At 72.6% G+C, this 26,680-nt stretch overlaps 2 protein-coding genes across 2 annotated transcripts in view; one reads left to right on the top strand and one right to left on the bottom strand.

The window, feature by feature from the left end:
• Positions 1 to 294: 294 nt before the first annotated feature.
• On the bottom strand, positions 295 to 11,381 carry NOS3 (nitric oxide synthase 3). The gene is made up of 26 exons (XM_049798197.1): positions 11,246 to 11,381; positions 10,048 to 10,150; positions 9,660 to 9,808; positions 9,042 to 9,204; positions 8,839 to 8,930; positions 8,577 to 8,718; positions 8,352 to 8,491; positions 7,967 to 8,141; positions 7,759 to 7,860; positions 7,446 to 7,640; positions 7,299 to 7,372; positions 7,046 to 7,190; positions 6,858 to 6,962; positions 6,715 to 6,782; positions 6,497 to 6,613; positions 5,844 to 6,018; positions 5,624 to 5,753; positions 5,136 to 5,214; positions 4,383 to 4,570; positions 3,650 to 3,828; positions 3,013 to 3,223; positions 1,963 to 2,050; positions 1,597 to 1,718; positions 1,054 to 1,202; positions 549 to 743; positions 295 to 479 (listed from the first exon to the last, which is right to left on the bottom strand). Exons 1-26 carry the CDS (start codon positions 11,356 to 11,358, stop codon positions 357 to 359), a joined length of 3,522 nt encoding a protein of 1,173 aa, XP_049654154.1. The 5' UTR covers positions 11,359 to 11,381; the 3' UTR covers positions 295 to 356.
• Positions 11,382 to 16,149: 4,768 nt separating this feature from the next.
• KCNH2 (potassium voltage-gated channel subfamily H member 2) overlaps positions 16,150 to 26,680 on the top strand; it is a 27,821-nt gene continuing 17,290 nt past the window's right edge. The window contains exons 1-5 of the mRNA XM_049797998.1: positions 16,150 to 16,322; positions 17,185 to 17,415; positions 24,035 to 24,199; positions 24,454 to 24,894; positions 25,770 to 25,984. Of these exons, the coding sequence (XP_049653955.1) occupies positions 16,247 to 16,322; positions 17,185 to 17,415; positions 24,035 to 24,199; positions 24,454 to 24,894; positions 25,770 to 25,984 (1,128 nt within the window). The 5' untranslated portion in view covers positions 16,150 to 16,246. The remainder of the gene's footprint in view (positions 16,323 to 17,184; positions 17,416 to 24,034; positions 24,200 to 24,453; positions 24,895 to 25,769; positions 25,985 to 26,680) is intronic.

Here is a 26,680-nt window from a genome sequence, read left to right as displayed (position 1 = left end):
GGCAGGTTGGTGGCGGTGGTGCCGGGGCGGTGCCACTCGCCTGCAGCTGCACAGGTCGGAGCCACTGGGACCGTGGCTGTGTCCCCCCACTCCACCCACGCGCCGTCTTCTGCTGCCCCGTGCCTGCCCCATCCATGGCCGGGTGACTGCACCACAGAGCCCGGCCCACCCATGCCCACCCCTGCCCACCCCACCGTTCCCGGCCATTCACAGTGCCAGCAGTGCTGGTGGTGCCACCCCAGGGGAGGCGAAGCGCCGGGCCGGGATTATCAAAACTAAACCTTTACTGGGGAGGTGGCGCTGCCTGCAGCGGGCCAGGGGGAGCAGCCGTGGGGGCCCCTCCTGCCCCGGCGCGCTCAGGGGGTCGGGCCCGGCTGCCGGCGCTCCTGCATGGAGAAGGACTGGCTGCGGATGCGGAAGGCCACCTCCTGCGTGCGGAAGGTGAGGCCGAAGATGTCCTCGTGGTAGCGGTTCTTGTCCTGGGGAAGCAGGCGTCAGGGCAGCGGGCCGGGCGCGGTGCCGGTGCGCCACGCGTCCCCGGTCCTTACCCGCAGCTCGCTGATGAAGTCCCCCGCCTCCCCCAGCGTCATGCCGGCCTGCTGCACCAGGATGTGCTGCACCGTCTGCAGCACCTCGGTGGCCATCGTCACGTCCCCACAGACGTACATGTGCCCGGCGCTCTGGCACAGCACCCGGTGCACCTCCGCAGCCAGCTGTGTCCGCAGCACATCCTGCACGTAGGTCTGGGGGACACCGTACCAGGGCAGCTGCTGACACATGGCCCTGGCCCCAGGCCCCATCCCCAATCTGCCCCTTCGTGCCCTGTCCCCATCCTTGTTTCTGTCCCCATTCTTGTTTCTGTCCCCGTCCTCGCCTGCATCCCCATTCCACCCTTGCCTCCATCTCTGTCTCTTGTGTCCCCCACCCTACTCCTGCCCCCTCCACTTCTCTCCCCACCCTTGTCCCCACCGCACCCCTCTCCCCAGCTCCATCCTTGTTCCAGTCTGTCTCCATTCTTGTCCCCAACCCCATCCTGTCCCCATCCCGTCCCACCTTGGGGGTCCCCGGCTCGCGGGAGAAGGCGGTGAAGACCTGGCTGAGGGCCCCCTCCTCCTGCGCCTCCTGCATCTCCTGCCGGTAGATGTGGTCCAGGGCGGAGGAGCGGCAGCCGAACACCAGCACCATGCTGCCCAGGGGGCCGCCTGCGGGGGGGGGGGGGGGTGCAGCGGCCGGGACCTGTCCCTGTGTCCCCATGTCCCCAGACCCTACATCCCCGCTCCCCCGTGTCCTGCAGCCCCCCCACGCCCCTGCGTCCCCACGCTGCCCTGTCCCCGCCCCCCCATGCCATGCATCCCCGTGTCCCCCCGCCCCCCCATCCTTGTGTCCCCACGTCCCCGACCCCCTGCTCCCTGTTCCCCCATCGCCAGGTCCTTGCGCGTCCCCGCGCCCCCGTGTTCTGCATCCCCGTGCCCCCGTCCCCCCGACCTTCCGTCCCTGGGCGGCCGCGTCCCTCCGTCCCTGCACCCCGCGTCCCGGTGCCACCGTGTCCTGGCGCCCCCGTCCCCCGCCCCGTCCCCACGCCCCCCCGTCCCCCACCTCCGGCCCGCAGCTGGTGCAGCCGCTGCTGCCAGAAGCTGCGGAAGGGCGCGACGCCGGTGCCGGGTCCCACCAGGACGCAGGGGGTCTCGGGGGCGGGCGGCAGCCGGAACGAGGGGGCCCTGCGGGCAGCGGGGTCACCGGGCGCGGTCTCGGGGGACCCCGGGACGGAGCCCGGGGCGGGGTGGGGGGGCATGCGGGGAAATGTAGTCCTGGGCACGGAGGGATGCTGGGAGATGGGGGGGTGCCTGTGGCACGCCGGGAGATGTAGTCCTGTGGGCGCGGGGGGGGGGGGGCACAGAGGCACGCTGGGACGTGCAGTCGGGGGGGGGCAGGTGGGGGGGGTCGGGCGGGGCCGCCCCTTACCCTCGGATGAAGGCAGGCACCGTGTCCCCGGGCTGCAGCCGCGCCAGCCAGGTGGAGCAGACGCCGTAGTGCAGGGGACCCTGCCCATCTGCGGGGACCAGAGGGGCTGGAGGGGCTGCGGCTGGCAGCCCGCCCCCGGCAGGCAACCCCCCGGCAGGGGCTGGGGACACCGCCATCCCCGGGCAGGGCTGGAGGATTGCGGGGGGGGGGGGGGACAGGGACTGGTGCCGGGGGGAGCTCCGCATCCCTGAGGAAATGTCAACGACAGCACCCGGGCACTGTGTGATGGGGCAGGGTGGGACCCTGGGGGGCCTGGGGACCAAGGGGATACACTGGGGACCCTCAAGATGCGCTGGGGACCAGGGGGATGCTCTGGGGACCCTCGAGATGCCCTGAGGACCAAGGGGATGCCCTGGGGACCCTCAAGATGCCTTGGGGACCCTGGAGGTGTCCTGGGGACCAAGGGGATGCTCTGGGGACCTTTTGAGATGCCTTGGAGACCAGGGGGATGCCCTGGGGACCCTCAAGATGCCCTGGGGACCAGGGGGATGCCCTGGGGACCCTTGAGATGCCCTGGGGACCAGGGGGGTGCTCTGGGGACCCTCAAGATGTCCTGAGGACCAAGGGGATGCCCTGGGGACCCTGGAGGTGTCCTGGGGACCAAGGGGATGCTCTGGGGACCTTTTGAGATGCCTTGGAGACCAGGGGGATGCCCTGGGGACCCTCAAGATGCCCTGGGGACCAGGGGGATGCCCTGGGGACCCTTGAGATGCCCTGGGGACCAGGGGGGTGCTCTGGGGACCCTCAAGATGCCCTGGGGACCCTTGAGATGCCCTGGGGACCAGGGGCATGCTCTGGGGACCTTTTGAGATGCCTTGGAGACCAAGGGGATGCTCTGGACACCAAGGGGATGCCCTGGGGACCAGGGGTTGCTCTGGGGCCATGCAACACAGGGGCACTGTGAGCAGGTGTTGCCATGCGGGTGGCAGGGCAGAAGGTAGCAGCCCCCCGCCCGGGACACCTCCCGTCCCCCCCACCGTTCCCGCTCACTCTCGCTGTGGTAGGTGACAACGGCCACGGTGAGGTGGATCTCCCCAGGGCTGGGGCCAGGCGCGGAGCTGATGGAGTAGTAGCGCGGCTGGAGCAGCGGCAGCTGGGTGAGCAGCAGGGAGGCCGGCAGCCGCACCGAGGGGAACTCCTCCAGCACCTCCAGCAGCGTGGGGCACCGGAACCACTTCCAGTCTTCGTACAGCCGGGCATCCTGCAAGGCACCCAGCTGGGCTGTCGCCACCGCGCACGGCACCCTGGCCCGGCAGGGACCCGGCATCCCTGCCAAGGAGGGGGCCAGCATCCCAGTATCCCAGCATCCCAGCCAGGGAGGGGGCCAGCATCCCAGCAGCCCAGCCAGGGAGGAGGCCAGCATCCCAGCCAGGGAGGGGGCCAGCATCCCAGTATCCCAGCATCCCAGCCAGGGAGGGGGCCAGCATCCCAGTATCCCAGTCAGGGAGGGGGCCAGCATCCCAGTATCCCAGCATCCCAGCCAGGGAGGGGGCCAGCATCCCAGCATCCCAGCCAGGGAGGGGGCCAACATCCCCATCGGCAGGGACCAAGCATCCCAGAGCCCCAGCTGCCCCCTCGGCCCCTCTCCGCAGGGCTGGCAGCCCCATGCGTCCCCCCCGCACCCCACCTGGCTGAGCTGCTGCAGGCGCTGGCGGTGGGCCGGCTCCCGCGCCAGTGTGGCTAGGAGCTGCAGGAACCGGGGGCTCGGCGGGGTGGCCACGTCCAGGAAGAAGGTGAGTGCCTGGGCCAGGGTGCAGGGGGGCAGGCGGCTCTGCGGCACCCAGGGCTGGGGGGGGGGACCCCCGCCTGCGGGAGAGCGGAAGGGGATGGGGATGCTCAGCCCTTGCCCCAGCCCTTGCCCCTGACCCTTCCCCTTCCTTTTTGCCAGCCCCTTCCCCAGCCCCTTCCCCTTCCTTTTCCCCAGCCCCTTCTCCTACCCCTTCCCCTTCCTTTTCCCCTTCCCCTTCCTTTGCCCCAGCCCCTACCCCTACCCCTTCCCCTTCCTTTGCCCCAGCCCCTGCCCCTACCCCTTCCCCTTCCTTTGCCCCAGCCCCTGCCCCTACCCCTACCCCTTCCCCTTCCTTTGCCCCAGCCCCTGCCCCTTCCTTTTCTCCAGCCCCTACCCCTTCCCCAGCCCCTTCCCCTTCCTTCCCTCCAGCCCCAGCCCCTACCCCTTCCCCTTCCTTTTCCCCAGCCCCTTCCCCTTCCTTTTCCCCAGCCCCTACCCCTGCCCCTTCCTTTTCCCCTTCCCCTGCCCCTTTCCTTTCCTTTTCCCCAGCCCCTACCCCTTCCCCTTCCTTTGCCCCAGCCCCTGCCCCTTCCCAGCCCCTGGCCCCTCTCCCGTCCCCGGGGGTCCCTACCGCTGGGGTCCCCCTCCAGGCTCTCCACCAGGACGGGCTGCTCGGGGGGCGGGGGGTCCTCCACCCGCCCCAGCACCCCCCGCACCAGCTCGGGGCGGTTGGCGGGGAAGACGCCGAGGTGGTCCCCGGGCTGGTACCGCAGCTCCGCCTGCCCCGCCGAGTCCAGCCGCACCAGCAGCGTGGCCCGGCTGTGCGGGGGGGAGATCAGCAGGGGGGGGGCGGCCGTGCGGGGGGGTCCCGGCAGTGCAGAGGGGCCCGGGGGTTGCGGGGCCGGCGGGCGGGCGGGGGCTCGGGGGCTCGGGGGCGCGGAGGGGGGGCCCGGGGGGCGGGCCCGGGGGGCAGGGAGGACCCGGCGGGGGGGGGGCCCGGAGTCGCGGGGGGGGGGGGGGCCGGTGGGCGGGGTGGGGGCAAGAGGGGGGGGCCGGTGGGCAGGGTGGGGGCAGGGGTGGGCCCGAAGGTGCAGGGAGCGCCCAGGGTTGGGGGGGGACAACGGAGGCACGGGGGTGTGGGAGGATCGGGGAGAGTGCGGGGTGGTCCCGGGGGCGGGGGGATCCCAGGGGTGCGGGGGGGGTCCCGGGGATGTGGGCGGGGTCCCGGCGCTGAGGGGTCCCGGGGACACGGGATCCCGGGGATGGGGGGGTCCAAGGGGGGGGGGGGGGGGCGTCCCGGGGGTAGGGGCACGGGGGTTCCCGGGGGGCGGGGAGGGGGGTGTCCGGCAGTGGGGGTCCCCGGGGGCGGAGGGGGGGGGCTCACCTGGACTCCTCGCTCTGCAGGTTCTCCACGGAGAGCACCGTGCAGGGGAACACCCGGCGCTTGTGCAGGTGGGACAGCCCTGGGGGGGGACGGAGGGGCTGGGGGGTCACAGGGGGGCCTGGGGGGGGTCACAGGGGGGCTGGGAGGGGTCACAGGGGGGCTGGGAGGGGATGAGCGGGTGACAGGGGGGCTGAGGGGGTCACAGGAGGGCCTGGGGGGGTCACGGGGGGACTGGGAGGCTCACGGGGGGAGCTGGGGGAGACCCTTGGCAGCGTGCTGTGGGGATCCCAAGTTTGTGCTGCCCGGGGGGGTCATGGGCTGTTCTCCCCGGAGCTGTGGGGTGCGGGGGAGGATGTCCGGGGGGGCCGTGGGGCAGCTGCCAGTCACGGGTGGAAGGTGATGCAGAGGGGCAGGCGGCTCCCAAGGGCCAGGGACTTGCGGGGAGGGGGGTGCGGGGGGTGCTGGGGATCCCGGGGGGGTGGCGGTACCGGCCAGGGTCTCTGTGGCCTGGGGCTGCCCGACCAGCCGGTGCTTCTGGCGCTTCCAGCCCTGCGGGGGGGCGAAGAGCTCCTCGGCCCCCGCCGCCCCGTCCCCCACGCAGAAGGTCTCGCAGGCGGCCTGGGGGCAAGGGAGGGGGGGCCGGTGGGTGCCGGGGGAGGGGGCACTGGGTGTCCCCCACCACCTCCCGTCCTCGGTGCCCCCCCTGACCTGGAAGACGAGGCGGGCCCACGTGCGGAAGGACTCCTCCTGGGCGCAGAGCTCGTCGCCCTCGCCCATGGGCAGGACCCGTTCCCCCCCCAGCTCCTCCAGCCGCGTGTCCACCGCCCGGGCGAAGGCGCAGAAGTGGGGGTACGCCCGCGAGCCCAGCCCGAACACTGAGAACCTGCCGCCATCGGGGGGGGGGGAAGATGACCCGGACCCCGACCCTCTGACGGAGGGTCAGAGCCTGCACTGCAGGTGGGGGTCCCAGGGCTGGGGGCGGGATGCTCGGGGCTGGTGGTGGGGGGCATCTAGGGCTGTGGGTCAGGGTGGGGTCTGTGCTCAGGGTCTTTGTGAGCAGGGGGTGGTGAGGGCCGTTAGAAGTGGGGTTTGTGGTTAGGGACCCTCAGGGGGAACTCCCCTCCCCTTCCACAGCCGTGAGACAGACGGGGGCTGGAGCTGCTGGTGCTGCCAGTGCCAGGGCCGGTGCCCACCGCGGGCTCAGCCCCCTCCCCAGCTGGCAGCTGGCCACCGACCTGCCCAGCACCGTGCAGCCCCCCTGGATGGGACACCCCAAGCCCCAGCCAGACACCGTGCTCAGGCAGAGGACCCCATCCCTGTCCCTACGGCCATGGCTGTGCCTGTGGCCGTGCGAGCGGTACCGCAGGGCGCCCAGCGTCCCGGCGCTGTCGGTGTTGCTCAGCTGCCGTCGTTTCTTCTTCCAGGAGGCGACGAGCTGGTCCGACTGCGAGACGCTGTTGAACCGCAGCTTGTAGCTCCTGTGTGGAACAGGGCAGGGTGAAGGCAGGGTGACGGCAGGGTGGGCCCTTCCCCACCCCAGCCCCCAGCCGGGCACCCCCGGCCTCCCCGGGGTGCTCACTTGGGTGGCTCAGCCTGGGAGGTGCTGGTGTAGGGCGAAGTCATCTCCATCAGCGCCTTGGAGAAGCTCTGTGGACGGCAGCACGTCACCACCCCGTCCCCATCCCTGTCCCCTCTCCCCCCCCTATTCCCACAGCCCCTCACCTCTGCGCACTCAGGGGGGTCCCCATTGCCAAAGGTGCTGGTCACCACCAGCACCAGGGTCTCGTGCTCCAGGGACACCACATCATACTCGTCCATGCACAGCACCTGCGTGGAGGGGGGACGTATGGGGTTGGGACATGCGCAGGGGGCTGCAACAGGAGCCTTCCCCCCGATCTCCCCCTGCCCACCTTGGGGTCAAAGGCACGTCGGAAGAGCTGGCAGAGGTTCCAGGCGTAGGTCCGGGATTTGCCGGTCTCGGTGGCGTAGAGGATGGTGGCCTTCACCCGGCGTGCCATCATGTGTCCCATCAGCTTAGCCGAGATCTTCACCGCGCTGGGGGGGGGGGGGGGGGGGGATGGACGATGACACACATGAATCGGGTCAGCGTCCAGTCCTCCGCTTGGTGACCTCCAGGGACCCTCTCCAAGGGTGGACACCTACTTGGCCACCTCCTTGAAGGTCTTTCTCCTGGTGACGGTGGTGCCTTTGGAGACGTAGACCTTCCAGGCGTCAGGCTGTGGGGTGGGCAGGGGGTCAGCTGTGGGGCTGGGGGGCTAGGGGGCCGTAGGGTGGTGGGGCCGGGCCCACCTGGTAGCGGAAGGTGGGGCAGAGCTGGTAGTTGACCATCTCCTGGTGAAAGACGGGGGTGAGGCTGCCGGAGATGGGGGGCACGATCCAGACCCAGTCAGCCGGGCACCCCCCCCGCGTCCGCAGCTCGTTCTCCATGTGCTTCACGAAGGACTCGGTGGCCGCATGGTGGTCCACGATCGTCACCTTGGCCACCTGCGGGGACAGCGGGCTGGGGGGGGCTGGCAGCGGCCGGCACCCGCCCCAGCATCATGGCGGTGTCAGGGTCCCCGTGGCGTGGCAGTGCCAGCGTCCCCCCGGCCGCACGTCCCACCTGGTAGCTGTGCAGCACAGCGATGTTCACCTCCACCGCCGCCTTGTCCTTCCAGAGGGACGATGTCGTCCGTGTGTCCAGCCCCATGCGCAGGGCAACCTCCTGCCGGCGGTGTGGGGGGGGTCAGCACAGCTGCCCCAGGACACCGGGGTCCCGGTGGGGGGTCCCGGTGAGGCTAAGCCCCCCCCCCCCCAGCCACGGGGCTCACCGGCAGCAGGTTGTAGCGCTGGCTGTCGCAGAGGTTCCTGGTGCCGATCTCGCTGCTCATGTACCAGCCATTGAAGGGGGCCGCCGGGAACTCCAGCCCCCCGATCTCCAGCAGCATGTTGGAGACAGCCGGCAGTGCGTACCACCGCAGCCCCAGCTCCCCGAACCACTCCAGCCTGCGTGGGAGGGTGGGCTGTAGCGGGGGACCCATGCCGACCCCAGGTCCCCGGCGTGGGCCCCCAAAATTCATCCTAGCCCCACTCCCACCCCCTCCCCACGGGTGAGCGTGTGGGACCTCAGCCCCACGGCCCGGAGGGGGGGTCCTATTGAGGCCGGCAGGGTCCAGGTCCCTTGGGCCCATGGGGGGGGGTCTCGGCCCCACTCACGTGGGGTGGTGGAGGGGCACTTCGAGGACCAGCTCCGGCGGGAGGGGGAAGAGCTCGGGGGGCTCCTCGGGGCTCTGCAGCAGCAGCGGCAGCACGTCGAAGCGGCCACCGCCGGGGCTCCAGCCGTGGTGGACGCAGAGCTGGGGGGTGGCAGGTGGCAGTGTCAGGGTAGGGGTGGTGCCGGGGGGGCCAGGGGTCCAGGAGCAAGGGGGGGGGTGTCCCCACCTCAGTGATGTCGACGTTGGCTGGGTCCCCCAGTACGGAGCCATCAGGCTGCCGGTACCCAGCGTAGCGGATCAGCTGCGTGTTCCAGATGCGGAAATCGCCACGGCCCGGCGTCCGCTGGGGGAAGATGGTGATGGCCGACCTGGGGGGGGCCAGGGTGGGATGTCACCAACACCCCCACTGGTTGTGGGGGGCCAGTCGGTCCTGCCCCGAGTGGGGGGTCCGGCCAGCAGCAAGCGCGGTGGCTCGGCCAGGCTCTCACCGAATATTGCCGCGGTTGGTGGCATATTGGATGTGGGTGCAGAGGAAGCTGAACATCTCCCCAACGTTGGCACAGTCCCGGGCATCGAAAACCTGCGGGACAGGGTCAGAGGAGAACACGGGGAGATGTCCCAGGGTGACCCCCAGCTGTGCGGGAGAGGTGGGGGGTCCCCACTGGCACCATGGGTCGCCCCCCACCCTCACCTGCAGCTTGTTCCACTGGATGCGTCCCACGCAGCGTGCGGCGTTGCGCCAAGCCTGCTTAGCCCCGAAGACGAGCTCGGGCTCCAGCAGCTGGTAGGTGCCAGTGGCCCTGATGGCGGCTTCCACCTCCCGCAGCCGCTGGGTGTGCGCCGGGGAGTTCTCCCTGTGGACACCCCCGCACCTCAGCACACTCCCCCCCCCCCCCCCCAAGACCCCCTGCACCATTGCAGGGTGCCCCGGGCAGGGCTGGGGCTTTGGGGGATCTGTCTTGCGCGGGGCTGGGGCGGGGGCTATGGGGGTACTTTGGGGCAGAGATGGGACTGTGGGGTGCCCCGGGGCGGGGATGGGGCTATGGGGTATCTTGGGCAGGGATGGGACTGTGGGGTGCCCCAGGGCAGGGATGAGGCTGGGCTGTGGGGTGCTCCGGAGTAGGGAAGGGGCTGTGGGGTGCTTTGGGGCAGGCCTGGGTTGTGGGGTGCCCCAGGACAGAGATGGGGCTGAGGGATGCTCTGGGGCGGGTATGGGGCTGTGGGGCACCCCGGAGCAGGGCAGGTGCAGGCAGTGGGGAGCTCTGGGCAAGGATGGGGATGTGGGGGGGCCCCCGCCACCCCCGCTCACCGCCGCAGGGACAGGTAGTACTGGGTGATGAAGTCCCGGGCCAGGCCCAGCAGCTCCTCGGCGGGACGGGCACCCTCGGGGACCGGGGTCGGCAGCGGCCGTGGCAGCACCAGCGAGCCCAGGCAGCGCTGCCCTGAGCAGGGCAGCTCCTGCGGCAGGGGGGGTCACCCGGGGGGCCCTGTCCCACACCCCCGGTCCCAGACCCCCCTCCATCCCTGCATCCCCATCCACACATCCCCCATCCCATGTCTCCAGCCCTGTGCCCCCAGCCCTGCACCCCCCATCCTGCATCCCCCAGCCCTGCACCCCCATCCCCGTGGCCCCCAGCCCTGCACCCTCTATTCCTATGCCCCCCAACCCTGCACCCCCCAGCCCTGCACACCCCCACCTGCAGGGCCTGGGCACAGAGCGTGTCATAGCCGATGCTCCCCGTCTCCCAGTTCTTCAGCCGGGCAAAGCGGGGGGGCTCCGCCGGGCGAGTGGGTGCCAAGCTGGGGGGAGATGGCCCTGAGCTCGGCACGGGCACCGGGGGGGGTGCCCCAGCCTGCCCCGCACGTGGAGCAGAGCTGGGGGACCCGGGACGGGGGGGCACCCCCTGCCTCCCTTTCTCCGGCGGCTCCAACACCGGGACCCTCCCGGCTGCCGCCACCCCGGGGTGCTGGGACCTGCCCGTGGGGACCGTGACCCTCGGGGGGCGGGAAAGGGGCACTGGGTGATGGGATCCATGGAGGTGGGTTGTGGGGGGGTGCTGGGGGGCTGTGCTGGGGACATGGGGGTGACTGGGGATCTCCCTGTCCCCAGCCCCTGGTGCTGCTGTGGTGGCCCTGGATGACCGGCTCAGCCCCATGGGGCTGATCTGATCTGGGGGGGCTGATCTGGGGGGGACAGGGGCTGGGGACGGCCGAGCTGGGGGGGGGGGGGGGGGCAGGGGCTGGGGAGGGCACAGGGCGTTCCTGGGCCTCTTGCGTGTATGTGAGTGTGAACAATGGTCATGAGTCAGAGCGGGCTCCCGGCCACCGAGAGGGTGAACCGACCTCCCGTCCCCGTCCCCCTCCCCGTCCTCTCCGGGCTGGGGTGTCCCCGCATGTCCTGGCATGGCTCTACCTCCCATCCCCACTCGACCCCACACGTCCCCTCCCCATATGGCCCCATACGGCCCCATAAGGCCCATCTGCCCCAGCACACCCCGGTAGGTCCCAACTGGGGGGGCTGTGGGCACTGCAGTGGGGCTGCCGGGGACATGCCGTGGGGCAGGGGACACCAGCATGACGCCACGGGGCACCACGGGCAGGCAGGCACAGGGCTCCGCTGCCGATGGGCTCCCGTGGCTGCACCGCGTTCCGCCCCAGTGAACCGCACACGCCACCCCGGCTGGGACACGTCTCCGGTGGGGACACGTCTCCGGTGGGCTCCAGCCATGAGGGGACGCCCCCATGAGCCACAGTGGGGCCAGGCAGGAGGGGGCCAAGCGAGGAGTCCCCGTCGAGGCACAGGGGCCGGGGGCCCCGGTGTGCCGCGGCACAGTGGGTGCCGGTGTCCCGTTTGTCCCGGCCATCCATCCCACCCCAGCCGCCCCGCTCGCCCACCTGCTCCGCTCGGTGCTGGCGCTCTCCTCGGGCGCGGCGCTGAGCTGCCGGGAGCAGAGGCCGAGGCCGCAGGAGCGGGCAGTGCCGGGCAGCACGGCCGGCAGGTTGCCCATCGTGCCGCCACTGAGCCGCCAGTGCCGGGAGCGGCCGCTTCCTCCGGCCGCGGTGGGGAAGTGGTGACCTCGGCCACGCACGCCTCCGCCCCGCGCACAATGGGCGCCCCAACCACCGCGACGCCGCCCGCCGGCACGCGGCCTGGGCCGCACCGGAGACCCTGCCGAGGGGCTGGCGAGGGGCTTCGGCCCCGCTCTGCCCTCCCTGCACCCCGGTGCGCAGGCCAGGGGGCACGCAGCGATGGCGGTGCCGGGGAGCGGCGCGTGCAGGACCCCCGGCGTGGCCGTGGGGCCCTGGCACGGTCATGGACCCCCAGCACAGTCATTGGACCCCCAGCACAGTCATGGGACCCCCAGCACGGTCACGGGGCCCCCAGCGTGGCTACGGGACACTCGGCATGGCCACAGCCCCCCAGCACTGCCATGGGACCCTCCTGCCTCCCCCAGCTGCTGCCCCATGGGGGGGTCCGCTCCCCCCCCTGCCCCCAGCCCCATGGCACACCGGTGCAGGGCAGGGGGGTGTGAGGGACCATGGGCTGGGGTCTGCCACCCCCTGCCCCTGCTGGGGCCTGCTGCCCCCCACTCCTGCTGCCCCTCCTGCTGGGTACGGGTCCCTCGGGGGGCCATGGGGGAGTGTGCCCCCCCTTGCAGGGTCCCACGTTTGCGTCAGGAGGCTGGGTGCCCTGTGGGGGTCCCAGGCCCCCTGTCTCCCTGCCTGCGGGCTGTGGGGCGGATGTCCGAAGTGAGCCCCCGGGTTCCCTGGCTCCCCCCCGGCGCAGGGCCACCGCTCCCCACCCAGTTCCTGCCATTGATGTGTCAGGCCGCTCCCCTGGGACCCCTGTGCCGGGCACCCCGAGGGGGGGCTGTGCCCCTGGGACCCTCCCCGGGGGGGGGGGCACGGGCGAAAGGGGGTTACCCTGGGGAGACAGGGTGGAATCAGGGGGTCACCCGAGCTATCAGCGGGGTTGGGGGGTCCCGCGGTGACCCCCAGAGTGGGGCAGGGGTCCCGGGGGAGGTGGGGACGGGGACCCCGGGTGCCGGGGGGGGGGTGCAGGTGGTGACAGGGACCCCAGGGCAAGGGGACCGGGATGCTCTGGGGGTGCGGGACCTGTCTTGGGGGGGGGTGTGTGTGTGCGGGGTTCCCCGGGGCCCTGGCTGGGGGTCCGGCAGCGGTTCACTGGCGGGGGGGGGGGGCCCAGCCCGCGGCCCCCGCAGTCGACGGGAAACCGCGCCCGGCCCCGGCTGCCGGCGGTTCCTTCCTGCGGCGGGGGGAAGCGGGGGCCGGGGGGCGGCGAGCCGGGCGGGCACCGCGGGCGGGGCGGGGGGCAGAGCAGCGCGGGGGGGGGTGCCGCAGGGACCCCCCAAGGGGGGCACACTGCCCCGTGGCCCCCCAAGGAACCCGCTCCAGGGACCCCCCCATGGGGGCGGCGCAGGAGGGGACGGGCTGGGTGAGGGGCAGCGGCTCCGGCCCCGCGACTCCTCCCGGCGTGGGGTGGGGGGTCCCGTTCCCCCCCTCCCTGGGGTGGGGGTCGCGGATTGCCCCCCCGCTCCCCGGACTTTTCCCCGCCCCCCAGCCGGCTCCGTGCCCCCCTCCCCAGCTCCCCCATCCTCGCCGGGGGCGGGGCACGCCTGTCCGTCACCGCAGAGCGCTGAGACGATTGGCTGCCCTTCCCCGAAGGGGGGGGAAGGCGGGGACTCGGCCCTGGGGCAGCCGGGGGGTCTAGGGGGGGGCTCGGGGCTTGTCCCGCCCCACGGCCCGGCCCCCGCCCCACGGCCTCCTCCCCGCCCCACGGCCCGGCCCCTGCCCGTCCCCGCGGCCCGCCCCTGCCCTGCCCCTCCCCACGCGTGTCCCCCGCGGGGCGGCCGTGGGGACTCCGGCAGCCGCCAGGGCTCGGATCGGCCAAGCTGGGCCGGGTTGGGCCGGGCTTGACTGGGCCGGGCCGGGCCGGGCCGGGCCGGGCCGAGCAGGTCGGGTGCCCGCGGTCGCAGCCCCGGCAGCGGGTCCGGGCCGGGTCCGGCGCCACTTTCAGCACCTGGGACAGAGCCCGGCGGGGCGGCCCGGCTGGGACTGGACTGGGACTGGACTGGGACCGGGACCGGGACTGGAACTGGGACTGCAACTGCACTGGGACCGGGACCAACACCGGGACCAGCACCAGGATTGGGACCGAGATTGGTACTGAGACTGGGACTAGGAACTGGACTGGACTGGGACCGAGACTGGGACCAGGACTGAGACTGGGAGCAGGACCAGGATGGGGATTGGGACTGGGATGGGACTGGAACTGGGACTGGAACAGGGACAGGGACAGGTATTGGACCAAGTCTAGGATTGGGATTGGGATTGGGACTGGGATGGGACTGGAACTGGGACTGGAACAGGGACAGGGACAGGTATTGGACCAAGGCTAGGACTGGGATTGGGATTGGGACTGGAACTGGGACTGGAATTGGGACTGGGACCAGCAACAGGACCAGCACTGGGATTGGGACCAAGATTGGGACTAGGACTGCAACTGGGACCGGCACTGGAACCGAGACACAGCACCAGGAGTGGGAGTGGGACTGGGACTAGGACCAGGACCAGGATAGGAATTGGAACTGGGACCCAGACTGGGACTGGAATGGCGACCAGGACCAGAATGGGGATTGGGATGGGGATTGGGACTGGGATGGGACTGGGACTGGGACCGGGACTGGGACCGGGACCTGGACTGGGACCAGAACTGGGACTGAGACAGGAACAGAGATTGGACTGGGACCGAGACAGCACTGGGAGTGGGACTGGGACTGGGACTAGAACTGGACTGGACTAGGACTGGACCGGAGCAGGACTGGGACTGGGACCCAGACTGGGACAGGGACTGGGACCAGACTGGAACAGGGAATGCGACCGGCACCAGGACCAGCACCATGACTTGGACCAGCACTGGGCCTAGGACTAGGACTGGGAGTGGAGCTGGGCCTAGGACTGGGACTGGTACCCAGCACTGGGATTGGAACCAGCAATGGGACTAGCCCCAGGACTGGGGCTGGGACTGGAATTACAGTGGGGACTAGGTTTCGGACTGCAACCAGTACTGGGACTGGGACTGACACTGGGACTGGGACCAGGAACATTACTGAACTGGGACTTGGACCAGCACCAGGACTGGAAATGGGATGGAAACTGGGACCAGCACCCAGACCAGCACTGGGACTGAGACTGTGACAGGGACTGGGACAGAGACTGGATTAGGACTGTGAACAGCACTGGGACCAGTACTGGCACCACCGCTGGGACTGGGACTGGGACTGGGACTGGAGCTGAACTGGGGCTGGGGCTGGGACTGGATTGGACAGGACTGGATTGGGACTGGAACTGGAACTGGCACTAGCACTGGGACCAGCACTGGGACTGGGACTATGACTGCAACTGGGACTGGCACTGGAACTAAGACACAGCACCAGGCCCGGGCCTGGGCCTGGGCCTGATACTGGAACCAGCACCGGGACCAGTACTGAGATTGGGACTGGGACCAGATCTGGGACCAGGACTGGGACCGGAACTGGAACTGGACTTAACTGGACTGGGCCTGGGACCAGTATCAGGACTAGCACTGGGGTTGGGACCAAGTTTGGCACTGGGACTGGGACCTGGAGTGGACTGGGACTGAGACTGGGAGCAGGACCGGGATGGGGTTTGGGACTGTGATGGGACAAGGACAGGGACTGGGACTAGGACTGGGACCGACACTGGGACTGGGATGGGGACTGGCACTGGGACTGAGACGGGAACTGCCATTGGGACTGGGACTGGACTGGGAGCAGCACTGGGATGGGGACCAGGACTGGGACTAGGACTGCAACTGGGACCAGCACCGGAACTGAGACACAGCACCGGGACTGGGACTAGAATCACAGCCGGGACTGCGACTGGGGCTGGGACCGAGCGCTGGGACTGGGACCAGGACCGGGACCGAACTGGGACTTGGACCAGCACCAGGACTGGAACAGGGACTGGGACCTGGCCGGGACCGGGACCGGGACCGGGGGCCGCTCGGCGGGGGCGGGACCTCGGGGAGGCGGGGCCGGGGGGACCCCCGGGACGAGGCGGGGGGCGGGGGGGGCCTCCTGGCCCGGCCCGGCCCGGCCCGATCGTCGCCCCGGGGTCGGGCGTGGCGGGGAGGCCCCCCCCGGGCGCTCCCCCCCCCCCCCCCCACCGCCGCGGCCATTGGCTGCGGCCGCGCTCGCCCCGCCCCACGGGCCCGGCTGTCAACACGCAGCGCCCGCCGCCGCCCGCCGAGCCGAGCCGAGCCGAGCCGGGCTGAGCCGAGCCGAGCCGAGCAGGGCCGAGCCGGGCCGAGCCGAGCCGGGCCGCGCTGAGCTGAGCTCCGCCGGGCCGAGCCGTGCTGAGCCGAGCCGAGCCGAGCCGAGCCGAGCCGGGCCGGGCCGGGCCGAACCCCGCCGGGCGGGGCGGGGGCGGGGGCTCCATCCCCCCCAGCCGCTCCTTGACTAAATAAGGCCGATGCTGCGCCCGCCGCGGCGCGCACCGAGCGGGTAGAGCCGGGGGGCGGAGGGGGGTGGGGGCACCGGCACCGGCACCGGCACCGGCACCGGGCGGGCAGGGTCCGGGACCGGCGGGCACCGGGCGGGGGAGGGCCCAGCCTTAACCCCTGCGCGCCCGCCCGGCATCCCGGGGCTGAGCCGGGCCCGGGGCCGAGCCGGGCCGGGCCGCGCCCCCCCGCCGCAGCCGCCCCGCCGGCGCCGTCCTTGGCTCAAGGGCAGCGGGACCCCCCGCGGCGCGGGGCCGCCTTTCCCCCCCCCCCCCGCGCCCCCCCCCCCCCCGCCTTCCCCGGGGCCCGGCGGAGCGGAGCGGGCGGCGGCGCTGCCCCATGGGCCGGGCAGCATGCCGGTGCGGCGGGGGCACGTCGCCCCCCAGAACACCTTCCTGGACACCATCATCCGCAAGTTCGAGGGGCAGAGTGAGTGGGCACCGAGGGGGGGAGGCACGGGGACCGGGCGTGGGGGTGGCGCGGGGGGCCGGTGCCGCCGGGGGCCGGGGCTGGGGGCGGCGGGGGCGCCCGTGGCTGCGGGCTGGGTTTGGGGCGCAGGTGACGAGCGCAGCAGAGCGGTGCCACCGCCTCCCCTGCCCCCCCCCCCCCCCCGGCCCCAGGGCCGCCGTGTCGGGGTGCCGCCCCCCCCCCCCCCGGCCCCAGGGCCGCCGTGTCGGGGTGCCGCGGGGTCCCCCCGGTCCCCCCGGGGGGTCGAGCGGCAGCCGTGATGGGGCCTTGGCCGCCGGCTCGGGCCCGCGGCCGTCGCTCAGCCGGCAGGGATCCCGGCCAGCCCGCGGCCTCCCCGACCCGCCACGCCGGGCAGTGGCGGACAGCCGGCAGCTGGTGTGCAGGCAGCGGGTTTTGGCAGGGAGACGCCGTTTTCCCTCTGCCGGGGGGCCCCGGCGCCTTTCTGGGGTCAGGCCCAGAGCGTCCTCGGTGGGGACAGCGGAGCGGCACGCGGGTGATGCCCCCCCCCCCCCCCCACGGGGCTGGGCTGTAGGGCATCGCCACACCGGGGGACGGGCTGTGTGCCGGGGGTGCCGCGGCAGCGTCGTGCCTTGGGGAGGGCTGGTCTGGCCCGGGTGGGCCGGTGGTTGGTGGGGTCCCCGCGGTGCCGGTGCCGGCGGTGGCTCGGGGGGGTTCCCTGAGGAGCGAGCGGGGTGGCTTGCGGGGTGTTTGGTCACCGGGAGCCCGGAGCCGCGGGCCGGTGGACGCGCGGGTGGAGCGAAGCTTCCGTGTGGGGCACCGGGCTGGTGGGGAGGCGCGGGGCTGATCATCCCCTCTCCCCCAGGCCGCAAGTTCATCATCGCCAACGCCCGGGTGGAGAACTGCGCGGTGATCTACTGCAACGACGGCTTCTGCCAGCTGTGCGGGTACTCGCGGGCGGAGGTGATGCAGAAGCCCAGCACCTGCGACTTCCTCCACGGGCCCCGCACCCAGCGCGGTGCCGCCGCCCAGATCGCCCAGGCGCTGCTGGGCGCCGAGGAGCGCAAGGTGGAGATCTGCTTCTACCGCAAGGACGGTAGGGACCCGCGCCGCCGTGGCCGGCGGAGATTGACGGTTATTTGCACGGGGGCGAAGGCGGCCGTCCATCACGGGCAGACAGACCCTTGAGTTAATGGCCCGCCGAGGCGGGCGGCTGCGCCGTGCCCATCCATCAGTCGTGCCGTGCCCCGCCGCGTCGTGGGTGGCACGTGGTGCCGGCGTGGGTGGGAGCCTGGCACCCGTGGCTGCTGCCGGCGTGCTGAGGGGCAGTGCCGGGGCAGCACATCTGGCCCCAGGGGTGGGGGTTTGTGCTGCCCCACTGGCACCGCTGGCGGTCCACAGCCCTCCCCGGCTGCTGCCATGGCTCCCAGCAGGGCGATGGTGCTGGGGGCTGCCGGCCGGGGTGCCAGGAAGCCACGGGCCGTGGGGCTGGGGCTGTGGGGTGGGAACAGTGTGCTGTGATCCGTGGCAGGGCACTGTAGCGGGGGGGTGCGTTGGGGTGCGGAGGCACCGCGTTGCCTGGGACCAAGGCCAGAGAGATGGGGAGCGGTAGGGGCGGGCCATGATTCGGGGCAGCGTGGTCTGAGTGCTGGGAAGGAGGCAAAGGGGGGGCGGGGGCAGACCCCATCCTGCCCTGACTTTGCTCTGCTGCGTGGCTTTGCTGGCCCAGGCCAGCTCCTGCCCTGCCGGCAGCCACTTAGCCTGCCCTGTCCTGTGGGTCCAGCTGCCCCATGGCTGCCCCACGGCTGGGCCGGACACGGGTGCTGCACTGTAACTAGCGCCGGAGTGAGCTTTCAGGGCCATGGGGCTCGAGCCTGCGTTGGGCATCGTGGTGCTGCCGTCGTGGTGGGGGTATGCGTGGGGGTCATCGGCCAGGCTGGGCACCAGGGCCGCGCTGTCTCCCCCACCTCGCTCCAGCGCTGCCGGTCCCAGGGGTCCCTGCTCCGGGTGACTGTGCGGGCAGGTGGGTGCTGGGCCCCGTGGTGCCTGGGCTGGCGCCAGCACCAGCAGCCCCGCGTTGGCGGTGCCGGGGCTGTCCCATGTTGCGGCTCTGCCGGTGCCTGCACCAGGTGTCCCGGCTCTCATGGCAGCTGTCTCCAGCTCTCGGCACCCGGCCCCAGTTCCGGCGCGCAGAGTAAACAAAGCTGGTTCCCAGCTGCCGGCCCCACGCTGGCTCTGCCGGCAGCTGCCACGTGGAGCCACGACGGCTTCGGCTCCCCAGTGCTGCCTGGCCTCTGGGGCACGGAGCGCTGGTGGGTCCGACTGGGGCTGGGGCAGCTGCCAGGGGCTCTAGGGACTGAGCTGGGGTGGGGGGAGCGTGGGGGGAGACCCCGGTCCCCGCCCTGGCTCTGTGCTGCTGCAGCCGGCTGCGGCTCTGCGGTGCTGCCTGAGCAGCTGTGTGCCGCGGTGCCTGGCACAGCCAGGGTTGGCAGCCGGGGCCACGGCAGCAAGGCGGGTGCATCTGGTGCCGGTGCCCTTTGGACCCGTGCGTGGCTCTGCGGGCTGGCAGGGCGCAGGCAGCACGTGGCTGCTCCCTCCCAGCAGCGCAGGCAGCCCTGCTCAGGCAGGAGTCCTCGTTAACGCTGTGCTAATCACCCTGCCCATCGCTCGTTGGCTGCTGTGTGCCAGCAGACGGGGACGAGGCTCATGCTCCTGCCCAGGCCCTTGCTGGGATCCCCCTGGCTGCGCAGCGTCCATGACCGGCTCCTGCCTGCCGGCTGCCCGTGCTTCGTGCCTCTGGCGCTGGCTCTGGGCAGCATTGGCGCAGGCAGGCTGAGCCGGCAGCCCTGAGTGCCCCGGGGGAACCCAGGGGTGCCTCTGACCCCGGGGGTGCTCTGCCCCCCACTCCCCCCTCCCAGCCTAGGTGGGACGAGGCATTGCATCTCCAGCCTCTGTGGGGGGAGAGGGTGGGAATGGGGTCTGTGTCCCCGGGGCCCCCCTGCCCTGGGCCCTGTCCTGGGCCCTGTCCTGGGCTGCGCAGGGGGCTGCTGCCCTCAGGCCAACAGGGGGGTCTTCCCCTGACTCGTGCTCCCACGGCCCCCCCCCCCCAGCACTAAGCCTGGGGGGGCCAGGCTCCCGAGGCAGTGCTACAGCAGGATGACCCAGCTGCCCCCCCCCCCCCCCCGAGCAGCGTAGGGGGTCCCAGCACCTTGCCAGCCCCCTCCCCAGCCTGGGCTCTTGGGTGCTGCTGTGGGACCCATAGGGAGGAGGGGTATGGGGTCCTGGGGGTCATGCAGGGGGGGTGCCCAGCCTAGGGCCTGGCTCTGTCCCAGATGGCAGGGCTGACCCGGGGAGGGGGGGGCAGCTCTCTCCAGCTGCCCTGGCCCTGGCCTGGGGATGGGGCTTCCCCTGACCATGGGTTGGCGGGGGCACCCCAGGGTGTGCGGCAGCGGGTGCCGGCGGGGGTGGCTGGTGCTGCGGCAGCGCTGCCTGCGCCACGTCCCTGGGGAGTGCGGTGTTTCCGATGGGATATTTATAGGTGGTGGCGGCAGCGGCTGCATGCGGTGGCCCGGGAGCTGCTCCTTAACCTTCCCCCCTGTGGCCGGGACCTCCCGGGGCAGGGGGGGCTCCGCAGGGAACTGGCTGCCCCTGCCCATGGGGCAGAGCACCGTGGGGCAGGGGAGCAGTGAGGAGCAGCGTTGGAGGCAGCGGGACCCCCCGGCGGTGTCCGACCCCAGGATATGGGGTTTTCCTGTATCCACAGACCTGCCCCGTGCCCGGGGGCTGTTGCGGTGGGTCCTGGCTGCCAGGGCTGTGGCAGTGCTGCTCACGGGTGTCCCCTCTCCCTGCCGGGCACAGCTCTGTGCCAGCAGTGTGCCGGTGCCGCCTGCCACCGCGGGGCTAGCACGGGGGGGGCTGCCGGCTGCGCTGCGAGAGCAGGCGAGGGGTGCTCTGGAGGAGGGGTCCCGAGGGAACCCACCTGCTGCCCCGTGCCCGGCCCCTCGCTGCGCCAGGTGACCCCGAGCACCTGGACACCCCCCGACACCACGGGGCAGGGACCCCGCCGCCCCTGGCTCCGGCGTCGTGGCTGGGCCCCGGCAGCCCCAGCGCCTCCCTGGCGCAGCTGCCATCGCTCACCCCATCGGGTGCCCTCGCGGTCGTGCTGCGGCACTGAACCCTGCTCCTCTGCCCCGGCAGCACCCGTACAGCCTGTCGCGGCACGGCCCTGGGCTGCGGTTGTGTGGTTCTGTGGGGAGCCGGCTGGGCCCCGCCGCGTCGCCAGCCGCTGCTGCAGCCATTAGTTTTGAGCGACGTTGTTTATACAGCCTTGGCGCTGCTGGGGACGCCGGAAGGTCACGGCAGCTGTGGGGGAGCCGTGTCCCTGGAGGGACAGCCTTGGGCTCACCAGGGCGGCCACCGCGGTGCCACACCGCGTCTGCGGCAAGGAGGGGGCCAGGGAGGGGGCAGAGACGCCCCACTGCCCATGGCCTTGGGGTTACCTGGGGCCGGGGACGGCTGCGGCAGCGTGTGTCCCTGGCCGTCGGCACGGGCTGGGAGCCAGGCCGAGGGCTCGAAGGAGCCAGATCAGGCCCCCAGTCCCGGCCTGCCCAGCATGAGCTGGCACATCTCGGTGTGAGTGCTCCCACCGTGCCGGCAGGGCTTCCCCAGCCAGACCGAGTCCCACTGTGGGCACCGTGCTGGCAGGTTGGTGTCCACGGGCCGGGAGGACTGGTGAGGAGCATTGGGACATCTCGGCTCCTGCCGGCACTGCCAGGGCTGCCAGGGCAAGGTCGTGCCCTGGCTGCGGTGCCGGAGCCAGGCCAGGTGCCGGTGGTCTTGGCTCTGCAGGGGTGGCAGACAGTGTGCCAATGCTGGCACGGGGTGTCTCAGAGAGGGGGGTGGGGGTGTCCTGGGGGCACCCCATGCCCGGGGCAGCGTGGGACGGGGATCCCAGGGGGGTTTGTGTGGGGCAGCGTGGGGGAGCGGTGACGTGTCTGGGGTAACTGGCTGGCCCTCTGGTCGCAGCACCGGGGTGCAGAGCGGGGGTGGGGGTCCTGCGGCACGGCACAGTGGGTGCTGTGCAGCTGAGGGTGCTCAGTGCAGGCTAAGCTGTGCCGTGGGGTGCCTGGTGCAGTACGGAGTGTGCGGTGTGGGGTGCAGGGTTGGGGGGGGTGCAGGGTGGGCTGCAGGGTGCCATGCAGGCTGCAGGGTGAGGTGCGCAGCGTGGGGGTGCGGGGGTGCGGGGTGCGGGGGTGCAGGGTGCGGAGCGTGTGCTGCACAACGTGGGGGTGCACGGCGCGCTGCGGGGTGCAGGGTGGTGGGGCGGGCGGCGGGGGGGTGCGGTGCGTGGGGTGCCCGGGGCAGTGGGGTGCAGGGTGGGGTGTGGGGATGGGGTGGGCTGGGTGGTGCGGGGGTCCCGGCGCGGGGGGGCCGGTGCGGGGGTCCCGGTGCTGCCCCCCGGCGGTCGCGGGGAGCGGCGCAGCCCCGGCCGGAGCGGGACTGGGGGGGGGTGGGAGTTTGGAGTGGGAGTGCGGGGGGTGCTGGGGGTGGACAGTGAGGGGGGGGAGCGGGGATGGAGTGCGTGGGGTGGGGGGTTGTGGTGCAGGGCGCACCCTGAGCAGGGGGGCTGCCCCCCTCCCTTCCCTGTGGGGCACATTCGGTCCCTGTCACTCGTAGCTGGGGTCCCCGAGGGATGGGGGGGGGGGGTGTGTGCGGGAGCCCCCTAGTTCTGCTGGGGCGGGGGGCAGCCGGTTGGTGCAGCCCCTGGTGCGGGGCCTGTCCCGGGCTGAGCAGGGCGCTGGCGGGGGGGGGGGGAGGCACAACCGGGGGGGCGGCACAGCCAGTGAGGGGGGGACAGGGTGAGGGGGGACGTGTGCGGGGCTGGGTGATGCGGGGGGATGCTGTGGGGGCCGGGGGGCGCTGTGCAGGGCAGGGAACTTAGCGCAGCCCCCACCTCTCCCGCAGGCCGGTACCTGGCACGGGTGGGCGCGGTGTTTCGGTGCCCTGAGCCCCGCACCCCACCAGGGCATCCCCCATCCCCCCTGCGCCCCGAAACGGTCCCGTCCCCGAAGCCCCGCACCCCGTTTCCCCACGGGCAGCCCGGTGGCAGGGGCTGGCCGGGGCCGGGGCTGGCTGGCGGCCGCAGAGGCCGGACCGGGCCCCTGGAGCGCGTGGCGTGGCGTGGCGTGGCGTGGCCGTCCCGCGGCGCCGGCGGCTGCTGCCCGCAGCCATATTTAGGCATAAAGCCGGCGCGGCGGCTGCAGCGGTGCCAAGGGCCGCAGCCCCCGAGCTCTGCGGCGGGGCCGGGGCGGGGGGGGGGGGCCGCACATCGGGGGGGTCCCCTCTGTGACCTGGGGTGGCCGAGACCACGGCCGGGCTCGGGCCCCCCCCCGCGCTTTCCTGGCCCACGCGGGGGGGGGTCCGCGTGCCTGCGGCCCCGGGGGCGCGTGGGGCAGGTGCCGGGGGATCCCGCCCCCCCCCCCCCCCCCCCCCCCCGCCCGGAGGCCCCGCCAGCAGCAAGGTGAGGTGCGTGCGGCCGGCGGGGGCCCCGCCGCCGTCCCTGCCCGGGGGGCTGACCCCGGTGCGCAGCGCGATGGGGCAGCCGCGGGCGGGAGGACCGGGGGCACCCGGTGCCGGTGCTGGCGCGTGTCCCGGCGGCCCGAGGGGATCAGGGCGATTAGGATTTCCCGCGGGAGCCGGGCACCGGGGGGGGGGCGAGGATGAAGCAAAGCTGCCGGCGGCGCGGGGCGGCCATGTGTCGGTGCTGCTAATCCCCCCGCAGCGGGCGGCCCGGCCGGGGACCCCGCTGCGGCCCGTGCCGTGCCGCGCCGTGCCGTGCCGTGCCACGCCGCGCCGTGCCATACCGCGCCGTGCCGCGCCGTGCCACGCCGCGCCGCGCCGCACGCCTCCTGCTGCGCTGGCCCCCTGCCCACAGCCCCGCGTGCGGGCAGGGATTCCCCATGCCCGGTTGGGGCCGGGACCGGGGCCGGGGCCGGGGCCAGCTGGCGGCCGCCCCGCCGGGCTCCCGGGCACAAGCTGCCGGGCCCGCTGCTGGGGGGGGACGCAGCAGGGGCTGCGGCTCAGGGGAGCGGCGTGGGGATGATGCGGCGCCCTGGTGTCACACACTTGTCCCCCGTCCCGTGTCCTGCTGCAGCCGTTGCAGGTGCCGGGCAGGGGCTGGGGTTGCTGTGCGGTGGGGGGGCTGCGGAGACACCCCCCCATCGGCCCCCGGGGTGGATGGGGACCCCCGCAGGGCGAGGAGCGCCGGCTGCGGCTGGCCCCGTGGCAGGGTGCTGGGGGTGCAGGATGCTGCCCCATCCCTACGCAGGAGAGGTTACCCCGGGCTGCCCCCGGCCCCCCCCAGCCCGCCTGAGCTCCCAGCTGCAACAGCGGGATTAACGCTGCAGCTGTTAACAAGTTCTGAGCGGCTTAAGCCTGGCCCGGCACCCTGACTGCCCCCAGTGCTGCCCCCCCCCCCCCCCCATGGCTTCTGCCTGTTACCCCGCGTGGTCCCTGGGGCATTTTGGGGGGTGTTGGGGAAATTGGGCCGCTCCCACCCTCTCGTGCCTCAGTTTCCCCCCCATGATGCAGCTGCAGCAGGGCTGGCACCCTGCTGAGTCAGCAAGTTCTTGCCCCACAGGGTGGGGGGGCAGGAGGGGGGTGCCCAGCAGGGATGGGGGGCCCGTGCCGCCGCGGTGCTGAGCCCCCTTCCGCAGGCAGCTGCTTCCTGTGCCTGGTGGACGTGGTGCCGGTGAAGAACGAGGATGGGGCCGTCATCATGTTCATCCTGAACTTCGAGGTGGTGATGGAAAAGGAGCGCCCGGGCTCGCCCGACAAGGACACCAACCACTGGGTCACCCCTGCCAACTGGTTCCCCGCAGGTAGGGCTGGTGCCGGGGCACGGCGCACAGGGCATGGCCGGGGGGGGGGGGGGGGACTTGTGCTGGCACCGCCGTGCCAGGTGTGGCCACCGGGTCCCACCGGGGCCACGCTGACCCTGCTCCTGGAGACCCCGTGTCCCAGGTGCCGGGCCCTGCCGAAAGAGCCGTGCCGCATGGCACGTGGCGAGGGCGGCGGGTGCCCCGGCTGCCGGCGGGCAGCGCCCGACCCCGGTCCTGCCCCTTCCTCTCTCCAGGGCGCAGCAAGTCCTTCAGGCTGAAGCTGCCGGCGCTGCTGGCGCTGGCGGGCAGCAAGCAGTCGCTGCCGCAGGAGCCGCCCGACGCCGTCGTCGTCGACTTCTCCAAGCAGAGCAGCGAGTCTGGCCCCGAGGAGGCCACCTCCTCGCTGGACCCCAGCTGCCCGGGGGGGGCCCAGCCCGAGGACCAGGCGGCGCTGATGGGGGACGGCCCCCCCGAGCCGCCCATCACCCACTCCTCGCCGCGGGCCGAGCGCCTGGCCCTGCACGCCGCCTTCTCCAACTGCAGCCTGGCGCGCAGCCGCTCCCGCGAGAGCGTCCACAGCGTGCGCCGCGCCTCCTCCGTCGACGACATCGAGACCATGAAGGGCGAGGGCGAGAAGCGCTGCCACAACCGCCACGCCAGCACCGGCGCCAGCATGCACCGCGGCTCCAGCACCGGTACGGCGCCACCGGCCCACCGCGAGCGTTGCACGCACCAGTGCCGGCACCCGCAGCTTCTCGCCCCGGCGCGGTGTGCGGCCGTGGGGTGAAGTCATTGGGGCTGGCAGCTCGTTAGGGCCAGGGCCGTCTCCTGGCACGCAGGTCGCCGGGGCAGCTGTCAGCCGCAGCCGGAGGGAGCCGCCGGCAGTTCGGCAGCAGTGCCGGCACAGGGCCACCGCAGCACTCGTCACTGTCAGGCTCCTCATCGCTGTAATGTTCCACGCTGCCGGCGGCTCCGGCACCTGGTGGGCCTCCCCCCGTCACCCGGCGCGGGGTGGGCCAGGGCAGCCCTGAGCCCCCCACATGGCACGGAGCCCCCCACACGGCGCCAAGCCCCCCCCGCCTGACAGGGAGCCCGCGGCCACCCTGGTGCGGCTGCTCTGCCCGGCTGCCTGGTACGCACCCCCTGCCCAGCTCCACCACACAGGGCTGGGGGGCTCAACTCCTCCCCCAGCCCACCTCAGGCGGGGGCCTTACACCCCCAGCCCGTCCTGCAGCCCCTTGCCCCCCCGGCAGCGCCCAGCCCCACCTGCCGCAGCCCCTGATCCCCTCTCAGCGCCTGAGCGGCAGCAATTGCCTCGTTAACCCCCAATCCGGCTAAGCACATTAGGGAAGGGGAAAATAATTACATTAACGGTAAACGATAGCAAGCTGGCGGGCTGCGGTCCTGCAGCGCCTGGCTAGGGGTGCTCCCTGCCCCAGGGCTGCCCGCAACCCTTGCCTGCTGTGGGCCCCCCCCGCCCCCCCCAGGGCTCTTCTTGGCTGCCGTGGGACCCCCACCCCGGGGGACAGCAGGGCCGTGGGCCCCCCGTGGTGACGGTCCCCCTGCCCAGGGGCCATGAACAACGTCCGGAGCGCCCTGCTGAACTCCACCTCCGACTCGGACCTGATGCGCTACCGGGCCATCAGCAAGATCCCCCAGATCACCCTCAACTTCGTGGACTTCAAGGCGGACGCCTTCCTGGCCGCACCGCCTGGCGAGAAGGAGATCATCGCCCCCACCAAGCTGAAGGACCGCACCCACAACGTCACCGAGAAGGTCACCCAGGTGAGCCCACGGGCGCCCACCGTGCCGCCGGCCGACGGAGGTGGCCGGGTGGTGCCGGAGATGGCCGAGCAGTGCTCAGGGCATGGCCAGAGCCTGGAGGATGCTCTGCATGGCAGCTGGCTGCCAGAGCTTGCAAGGAAGCGTTGGAGCTCATGTGATGATGCTGGAGCTTGCGGGATGATGCTGGGGCTTGCAGGGCGATGCTGGAGCTCACAGGGAGGTGCTGGAGCTCACAGGGAGGTGCTGGAGCTCGCGGGATGATGCTGGAGCTCGTGGGATGATGCTGGAGCTCGCAGGGCGATGCTGGAGCTCATGGGATGATGATGCTGGAGCTCACATGGAGGTGCTGGAGCCCGCAGGGAGGTGCTGAGCTTGCCGGGTGATGCTGGAGCTTGCAGGGCAATGCTGGAGCGTGCAGGATGTTGGAGCTTGCGGGATGATGCCAGAGCTCACTGGGAGGTACTGGAGCTCACAGGACGATGCTTGGAGCTCACAGGGTGATGCCGGAGTGTGCAGGACAGTGCCGGGGCTCGCAGGGAGATGCCGTGGGGGCTGGGGGCTGCAGGAGGGGGCTGAGGGCATGGCTGGGGGCCTGGGGTGCCCCTGCCCGGCAGGGTGCCGGAGGGACCGGCTCGAGCAGGGCACGCCAGGGCAGGTGAGGCGCGGGTTGTCGCTGGCTGTGCGGTGTGGCCGTTG

This window comes from Accipiter gentilis, chromosome 4 (genome assembly GCF_929443795.1).
Source record: "Accipiter gentilis chromosome 4, bAccGen1.1, whole genome shotgun sequence".
NCBI classification, from domain to species: Eukaryota; Metazoa; Chordata; class Aves; order Accipitriformes; family Accipitridae; genus Astur; species Astur gentilis.
The sequence above is the reverse complement of the archived record's forward strand: the minus strand, read 5'-3'. Positions and strand labels throughout refer to the sequence as shown.